This window comes from Cynocephalus volans, chromosome 8 (genome assembly GCF_027409185.1).
Source record: "Cynocephalus volans isolate mCynVol1 chromosome 8, mCynVol1.pri, whole genome shotgun sequence".
Taxonomy (NCBI): Eukaryota; Metazoa; Chordata; class Mammalia; order Dermoptera; family Cynocephalidae; genus Cynocephalus; species Cynocephalus volans.
Window position 1 is genome coordinate 8,550,001 of NC_084467.1, and position 9,055 is coordinate 8,559,055.

The 9,055-nt window shown below is 48.6% G+C and overlaps 1 protein-coding gene across 2 annotated transcripts in view; it reads right to left on the bottom strand.

The window, feature by feature from the left end:
- C8H1orf127 (chromosome 8 C1orf127 homolog) overlaps window positions 1-7,141 on the bottom strand; it is a 28,346-nt gene extending 21,205 nt beyond the window's left edge. For both annotated transcript variants that reach the window (XM_063106601.1, XM_063106600.1), the window contains exons 1-2: window positions 7,116-7,141; window positions 3,026-3,126 (exon numbers count right to left, since the gene is read on the bottom strand). In XM_063106601.1, the coding sequence (XP_062962671.1) occupies window positions 3,026-3,126; window positions 7,116-7,141 (127 nt within the window). The remainder of the gene's footprint in view (window positions 1-3,025; window positions 3,127-7,115) is intronic.
- Window positions 7,142-9,055: the final 1,914 nt, after the last annotated feature.

The window sequence follows — 9,055 nt, forward strand, 5'->3', positions numbered from 1 at the left end:
GTGATGGTGGTGGTGGTGGTGGTGGTGATGATGACGATGGTGGTGGTGGTGGTGATGATGACGATGTGGTGGTGGTGATGGTGATGGTGGTGGTGGTGGTGGTGGTGGTGATGATGACGATGGTGGTGGTGGTGATGGTGATGACGACGGTGGTGATGGTGATGACGATGGTGGTGGTGGTGGTGGTGGTGATGATGACGATGTTGGTGGTGGTGATGGTGACAATGGTGGTGGTGAGGATGACGGTGGTGGTGGTGATGGTGATGACGATGGTGATGGTGGTGGTTGTGGTGGTGATGGTGATGGTGGTGGTGGTGGTGATGATGGTGGTGGTGGTGGTGGTGGCGGTGGTGGTGATGGTGGTGCTCATGGTGATGATGGTGGTGGTGGTGGTGGTGGTGGTGGTGGTGATAGTGGTGGTGATGGTGGTGCTCATGATGATGATGGTGGTGGTGACGGTGGTGGTGATGGTGGTGGTGATGATAGTGATGGTGATGGTGATGATGGGACTTCATAGAGTAGATACGAGACTTGATTGAGTTTATGTCTATAAAGGTCTTTAGAAGGTATTCATCTCAGAGCACCTGCCTAAAAATGACAGCTCTTATTATGATGATAATTATTGCCACCCAGAGATGAAAGGACTTATCCATGATCACAGAGTAGCAGGACCAGGGGCCTAAATTTCCCACCATTATTTTCCAGCTCATCACCTAGCCAGACAAATTAGAGTATCAGAGAAATCCAATAAGTGTTAGAATACACATGACTCTGAATCAATACTGATCCCAATGTAATATTCCTCTGCTGTTATGAGTAGTATGTCTGACCCCACAGGCCGCATGGTCATCATTGCAGACACTCCATTAACTGGGAAAGTAGGTGGAGAAAATGAGGGATCACACCTGAAACTGCTGGTGTGAACATGTGATACCCATGTGAACTTTAAAAGGCACAAGCATGCCCTAGGAGCTTGTTTACAAGTCATTTGACTCATACAAGTGGAGGAGAGGCAAGTGGCACATTCCTGGAGCTCTGCAGCTCAGCTGAGGATGAGGGGGAAGGCACAGCCTGGGCACAGGCCAGAGGTGAGAGGTAGTGTGCAGGATCCTGGTGACACCTTACCCCTGCCTCTGCCCACCCCACTGCCAATCCATTCTCAACACAGCAGCGGTGAGGAACCCTCAAATGACAATGAGATCATGTCAGTCCCTTCTCAGAACCTTCTACGACTCCTCACTGCCCTTGGAATAAAATCCAAACACTTCCACAGTCCATGCGGCCCTGCCCACCTCTCCATCTTCTTCCATCACTACAAGGTCTGTTCTCCACAGCATGGCCTCTGCACGTGCTGTTCCCTCTGCCTGAAACACCATTCCTTGCTCTTCATGGGGTTGGCTCCTCTTCATCCGCAGGTGTCAGCTTAAGTGTCACCTCCTCCAGGAGGCCCTCCCTGACTACCGCCACCCATTCTCTACCCCAGCCTTGTGTCTTTTGCCTTCCTGGCTTGTATCACTGTTAGAGATTATGTTTTGTAGTTGTTCACGAGATATCTGTATATTTATCCCACTTAAGATAGGTAGCGATAAGCCTGTCTGTTACTCAAGTGAAGATAAGCTTAGGTAGGGTAGGGGCTGTGTTTGTCTTCAAGCTGCCAGGAAGAACACAAGGGGCCTGAGCTCTGGAGTTGGAGGATCAGGGCTCAGATCCTGAATCTAGCTATGCAGTCTGTGGCAAGTCATTTAATGTATCCAAGACCCCCTTTCCTCTTCTGCAAAATGGGCACATGTGCAGGAAAGAATTAACCTTAGTCCAAAGAAAGGTTTGGCCCTTTGCCCCCAGCACCTGGGAAATAAATTCTAAGCCATCAGAATGTTCCACCAAATAAGTGTCTTTGTTTACCTGGGGCATTAAGCTATGCCAGACAGCCTATCCTAACAGTGTGATTTGTGATGGGGGCCTTTTACCAGGTGGTATCAGCTCAATTTCTGGAGGGGCTGGAGATTCAGGTGAGCCATGCAGGTGGGTGGTCAGCCACACCTACACAAGTGACCCCCAGTAAAAACTCTGGATACCAGGGCTCAGGTGGTCTTCCCTGGCTGGCAATACTCTATGTATTGTCACACATCACTGCTGGGAAAAGTTAGCATCATCTGCACAACCCCACTGGGAAAGGACACCTAGAAGCTTGCTCCTGGGTCTCCAGGACTCTACCCTGTGCACCTCTCCCCTTGGCTAATTTTAATCTGTGTCCTTTCACTTCAACCATGAGTACAACAGCTCTTCTGAGTTCTATGAGTCCTTCTAGTGAATTACCAAAGTTGAGGGTGGTCTTGCGGACCCCTGAACTTGATGTTGGTGTCAAAAGTGTGGGTGGTATTGGGGACTCTTGAGCCTTGAAGCACAATGACAGTCCCTCTCTCCTTGTTATAAAGAAGATGACATAAGAGTTTCCATGGAAAACCCTTAGCACAAGGCCTGACCCAGAATAAGTATCCGATAAACACATGCTCTTCCTGCAGTGTTTTCTACTTGCTGCAGTGCCTAAGTGCAGAGACTCCGCATGTCAGCTGCCTGGGCTGAAACCCTGGTTCTGTCACTTGTTGCTGCAGGACCTTAGACGAGTCACTCACTCCTCAGGACCTGGCTTTCCTAATCTAAAAGTTGTGCTGTTGTAAGGACGAGTTAATAGACACAAATCTCCCAAGAGAAGCCTGGCACACAACACATGCTCCATGTGCTGTTTTTTACTGTTGAAACAAGCACGGAACTCTGGGTCAAAGGATGTCAGGCCCAACCCTAATTCCGGCACCAGCCAGCCATGTGGCCCGCAGCACCTGGCCTGCCTGAATCCCATTTCCTTGTTGGGAGATTGAGAGACTAAAATCCACACTAGGGAGGGCTTTCAAAGGCTTTCTCACTTCCGAAGTTACCCAATATCACAGGGCAGGTTGGTGATCAGCGGTCTGCGCAGCAGGGAAACACCCGAAGCCTGATGCACCCCATAAAAGCGTGATTGATTTACCTGTTGAAACGTCGAGTGCAGGGCGTGGCCTGTCCCTGTTTGACCTGAAGGGGAGGAGCCATGGGAACACGGCGGGCTGAACACAGGCAAGACAGATGGCCCTGCAGGACAGGAGGAAAGGGCGTGGGGGGAGGCAGAGCCCGGCTGCTGCCTGCTCTACCTTCACTCAGTCAGTCGATTACAGTTCTCACCACAGCGTGCCAACTATGAGCAGTGGCCAAGACACGGAAAGACAAACCCTACACAAGTACAGAAATAAAGGGACAAAGTCATCACAGCTCATAATCAAGCTCTGAAGAATATGAAACAGAGGCGCTGATATACAGAGAGCCTGGGCTGGGGAGGAGGCGAGGACTCCTTCCGACGGGAGGCCAGTGTTAAAAGATCATTTTCAAGAAAGGTAGTATCATGACTCTCATACAGATTAAAAAAAAAAAAACCCATGTTAAAGATTTTATTAACTCACTATTAATGAGGGAAGCAGGCAGATGTTACAACCAGTTCAAAGGAGAAAAAAGAACAGACACGTCTAGGGCAGGAATGTTGCTGTGAATTTGCAAATAGAAAATGGCTTCTTCCACCGTGGGGGAGGGAGGTCCCTTTATTTGCAGGTTCATGGACAAGAAGCATCTGCATGGCCTAGGGTGCCTGCCACTTAGAGCGCTGGAACAGCACGGGAGGCCAGGAGAGGCTGCGGTCATATAGCAGGAGGCCTGCTCTAAACGATGCGGAGTTTTCCACTGGAGACATCCAGTAATCTTTTCTTGCTATTCCAAATTTTCTTACATCAGGTTTTTACCTGATGTCACTGTAAGGTGACATATGAGCCAAGATGGCACATCAAGAAGTCCCATGCAAAGATGGTGGGACACTCCCAGCAAAAGGAACAGTAGGCACAAAGATGCAAACAGCAGGGAATGAGTTTGGTGTGTTTAAGGAACCCAAAGGTCAGTGGAGCTGCAGCCAGTGACAAAGGGACGAGTGGTGGGCATGAAGTAAGATGGGCTTCGGGAGCCATGGTGCAGGCTGTCATTTCATCATTAAAATGATGAGAAGCCTTGCAGAACTCTAAGCAGGGAAGGGACGGGGATCTCACATTTTATTAGAATCCTTCTGGCTGCTGAGACAGTAGCTATTTAAAAACTACTGCAAAGCTGGCCAGTTGGCTCAGTTGGCTAGAGTTTGGTGCTGATAACACCAAATTCTGGGGGTTGATCCCTGGACTGGCCAGCCAAAACAAAAAATGACTGCAGGCAAGAGCCTAAACTTCCCAGGAAGAACTTTTCCTTAGGGGAGATCAGGAAATAATCCTGGGGCTGGAAGCTGGAAAGAAGGATTGATAGTAACAGGGAGAGATGGTAGGATATTGAGCCTGGAGAAAGCTCCTGCTCCCTGCTGGAAGTGACATTGTTTCGGAATCTGGTGGTGTCAACCAAAAGTGAACATACCTGCACCCCACAACCCAGTGATTCCACTCCAACAGAAATGCAAGCACAAGTGTGCCAAAAGACGTGTGCAAGACTGTTCACGGCAGCATTATTATTTCCTAAAGCTGGAAACCACCCAATTCATAGTAGGATGAATACGCTGTGGTCTGTTCATCCGATGGAACACTACACTGCAATAAAAAGGAATGAACTACTGATAAATGCAACAACATGGGTGAATCTCAGAAACATATTGCTGAGTGAAAGAAGCCAGACATAGAAGAGTGTGTGTGTGTGTGTGTGTGTGTGTGTGTGTGTGTGTGTGTATATATACTCTTTGGTTATATTTATAGAAAGTTCAAAAATAGACAAAACCAGCCTTGGGTATGGGAATGCAGATAGTGGTAACTTTTGGGGAGGAAGTCAACGGTAACCAGTGATTGGGAAGATGCCCAAGAAAGGCTCCGAGGAGCTGATGATGTCCTATTTCTTGTCCTGGTGGTAGTTATATGGGTGTTTGCTTTGGAACAATACATTGAGCCTTACACTTGGGTTGAAGGAAAAATTATGAAATGCTTTAAAATGGACCCCCTAATTACTAGGTTTCTTCAGTGGAAAACTGTGTATCGTCTAGTGCACTCTGCAGGGTTATTTGTTTCTTTGTATCTTTCATCATCTTTGAGCTACTCTACAACTCTAAGTCGTAAAATACTGATAATAATGCAAATAATTCCTGTCCAGAAAAATGCATATTGCGTCTGGTGGCATTGCAGTTGGTTATTGACCTATGGATGCTGACCAATTTTGCATCAATTAAGCAAATTCATTCCAGTATTCCTGAATGCCTATATATGTCTGCTCTTTGGATTCTCCTTTGAACCAATTGTAACATTTTACTGGTTCCTTCATTAGTTCATGAATAAATATGAGGGGCCTACAAAAAGTTCCTGGAAAGATTCATATTATCTTTAATTCCATTTTTCCAGGAACTTTTTGAAGTACCCTCATAAAATCTCTGACACATGTTCGTTTCATATTTGTAAGTCATGATTATACCCTTTAAAAAAAATTCTTCTTTAACAAGATCTATATATTTTTCTGTATGTGTTAGACTTTAATTTTAAAAATTAAATAAAAAACGTTAAGTTTTAAAAGGCAGGGAAGGGCATTCTGTCTAAGGCTGCTATCACTGAGCTCTTCAATTCCTGAGTGGGATGAGGGCCAGGGCCTAAGGCTGTGCCCAGGCAGGCCAATCGCCAAGGCCCGTGGTCTCCCCAGAGGGGGTTAGCAAAGATGACACGACCATTTCCGCAGCCTGGAATCTGAGCTGAGCCTGCAGCCCTAGAGGCAGGAGGAGCAGGAGGCTGCCCAGCTGCCTAACTTCATTTACTGAATTCAAAAGCAAGCGTGGCGACCCTCTCCTAGGAGACCGCCAGGTGGGTCCCTGCTCCTCCAGGTCAGCTCACTGGATTCTGCACCTGCCAGGCTTCTTCTGGTTCCCAGCAGGGGGACGTGCTATTATTATCTGATTAATTCGCAAAACAAAAGACCTGGCTGGGGCAACTGGGCTTGAAGTAAGGTTCTCTGAGGGCGAGTAAATCTGAAACTGCAGCAGAGGCATAAACCAGGAAAAGGAGAAGTGGTTGCCTCTGACATTTAGCACCCTCCTCGCCAGGGAACCTGCCTCTGCTGTGGCATAAGGAAAGCTGCACAGAACTGGCCTTGCAATGGGGCTGGGGGCGGCTGGGGGGTGGCAGGTGACTCTCCCCTCCTTCGGTACCTGCTCCTGTACTCCTCCTTGAGCTTCGATTAGAGGAAAAATGTGGGTTTGGGCTTTGCTCCTCACTTCTGCAACCCAGCTGAGGTGGCCCCTGAACTTGCCCATCCCGGGCTTGGGGTAGACAGGACACTTCATCCCCCAAAGCTGAGCCCCCTTTTTGGGGATCCATGAGTCCCCGGGACAGGGCCCGGGCCTCCCACCCCACTCAAGCTTCCCCATGGTCTTCATTGTCTACAGATTACAAACTGCAGCAAACACTAAACAAAAGCCCTGCAGTGACTGGCCAACAGCCAGCTATTGTTGACATCCACACTGGCCTTGAAGGCCTCCCTTCCCACTCCCAGGAGCTTTTCAGAGTAGTTCCTACAAGTGGATCTCAGCTGGGGAAGCGAGGCAGCAGTACCAATGCTAAGAAAAATGAGAGTCTCTCCTTAACCTTACAGTTGAGAAGCTGTGAGCAGGACTCCTGTCATTTGAAAACCCCTTGTAATCAGACATCTCTCGGGCAGCTTGAACCCTCATTTGTTTTAAGGACCCTTCTAGGACAAACAAAGAAATGTCCCATTTTCTCCTAACATTCTGGAAATCCTTCCTAAGATGGACTGACTCGAATTCCGGGACCAGGGATGACATGGAGCCTGGGAAAGTGGAGTGACTGACCAGACCTCACCTGGGAAAGCCAGTCCCTCCAAGCATCCACACACCTGGGCAGAACCCGCCTGTTTGGTCCCTCTTCCCTCTTAGATGTGTGGTTTCTGGATTCTAATGGAAAATATTTGGTTTTTGCTCCAAGGGATGTGGGCATGCTCAGCCTTCTGGCCTCTCCCAATACCGGCAATGACCAGATAAAACCTTTTGGCAGACCTGGATAAGGGACACTTACCAGACAACTGCTGGGGACCCCCACATCCTCAGGCTCGGCAGCTCTGTCCTGCCCTGGCAGAACTGATCTGGAAGTACTTCTGAGCTTATAAACAAAACCTCAGCCTCCCTCCTCCCCCTCCAGTGCAGCTTTCAGGGGTCACTCAGGTGCCAGAAAGCACAGGTGGGTGTCAACACCTCTCAGCTCCTCCCCATCCCCTTGCTGTGGTGAGATTAATTGCTTTAGCCCTGGCAGCTCAAGATGAGAATAGTGATCAGAAGGTTGACAATAGGAGGGGTCTTCAAAAAGTCATGGAAAGAGTCGTGCTATCCTTTAATTCTATTTTTCCATGAACTTGCTAAAGGACTCTCGTAGACTGATTCTGCTGAACTGCCCCACCTTTGCCAAGTAAAAAGTGAGGCTGGGTTGCAGGGACCTTGGCCTCAGCTTGTAGGAGAAGGTTGTCTCTGGCCGAATAAAGGAAAGAAGCTGAGCAACCAAGTTCACCTGGAGCAACAGTCACATTCTCTTGACCAGGTTTCCTAGAAACCTACTCCGGACCCCTCCTGGCAGAGTTCAAGGGAGCCGAGGGCAGCCATGCCCCTGAGCTGAGGCTTAGTAAGTTTCTGGAGAATGAATGGAGAATTTCCAAATGAAACCGCTGAGACGGGAGAAATCATGAAACGAACTGACGGATGTTTAAAGGCTCACTCCAGCTGCAGGGTTGAGAGTGGCTTAGAAAGGGCAGAGGAAGGAGGGAGAGCAGCGGAGAGCCTGCACCACCAGCCACTCCAGAGACAGGCGTCTCCCGCACACACCTGTCCCCTCCCGCCTCCCGGCAGTGCCTTTCCCTGGAGTCTGCGCTCTGCTCTCTCCCACCTACCTCGTTCCTGCACTCCCTGCATGGCTTGGCTGAGTTATCATTCTCCAAGCTTTCCAGGACTAACATTAGATGGCTGCATCTTGTCGTTAGATATTGTCAAAACACTTGATGCTTAAGTACCACAAAGCAGGGCTGCAAATGAGGGTGACAAGAACCAGACCAGAAGTCAGGAGAGTGGTCCAGGCCCTACACTGCCGCTAACCAGCTTGGGCAAATCGCCTCATCTCCCTCTGCTTTCCTTTCTACATGTGCTATTACATACAGGCTGAGCTGTGTCCCCCCAAACTCATATGTTAAAGTCCTTGCCCCTAGTACCTCAGAGTGTGACTGTATTTGGATATAGGGCCTTTTAAGAGGTAATTAAGTTAGAATGAGGTCATTCCTAATCCAGTATGACAGATGCTCTTATAAGAAGAGGAGATTGAGGGCTGAGCCCGTGGCGCACTCGGTAGCGTGCTGCGCTAGCAGCGCGGCGATGCTCCCGCCGCCGCGGGTTCGGATCCTATATAAGCATGACCGGTGCACTCCCTGGCTGAGCGCCGGTCACGGGAAAAAAAAAAAAAAAAAAAAAAAAAAAAGAAGAGGAGATTGAGACACAGACACCCACAGGGAGGACACAGGGAAAAGACGGCCACCCACAAGCCAAGGAGAGAGAAGTCAGGAGAAACCAACCCTGCTGACACTTTGACCTTGGACTGCCAGCCCCCAGAACTATGAGAAAATTAATTGGTATTTAAGCCACCCAGTCTGTGTTATGTTGTTATGGCAGCCCGAGCAAACTAATACACCTGCAAAAGGAGGATTTAGGACCAGATGGCTCCTAAGGCCCCTTGTAAATAAAAAAAGATCTTGATTTTAACAGTTCCATTTAACTGTTCCTTTTTTCTCTCCAAAGACTTGTCATCATTGAAAGTCAAGGAACTTCAAAATCCCAGCAGAGTGTTGGCATACAGTGGCTCTTAATAATGCTTACTGAATGAGCAAAGGAAAGGGGCAGGGGTAGTAGGGAGAACCTATAGTTCTGTGAAATACAGTCGGCATTCACTCACACATTCATTCAACAGACGTTCATTGAGCA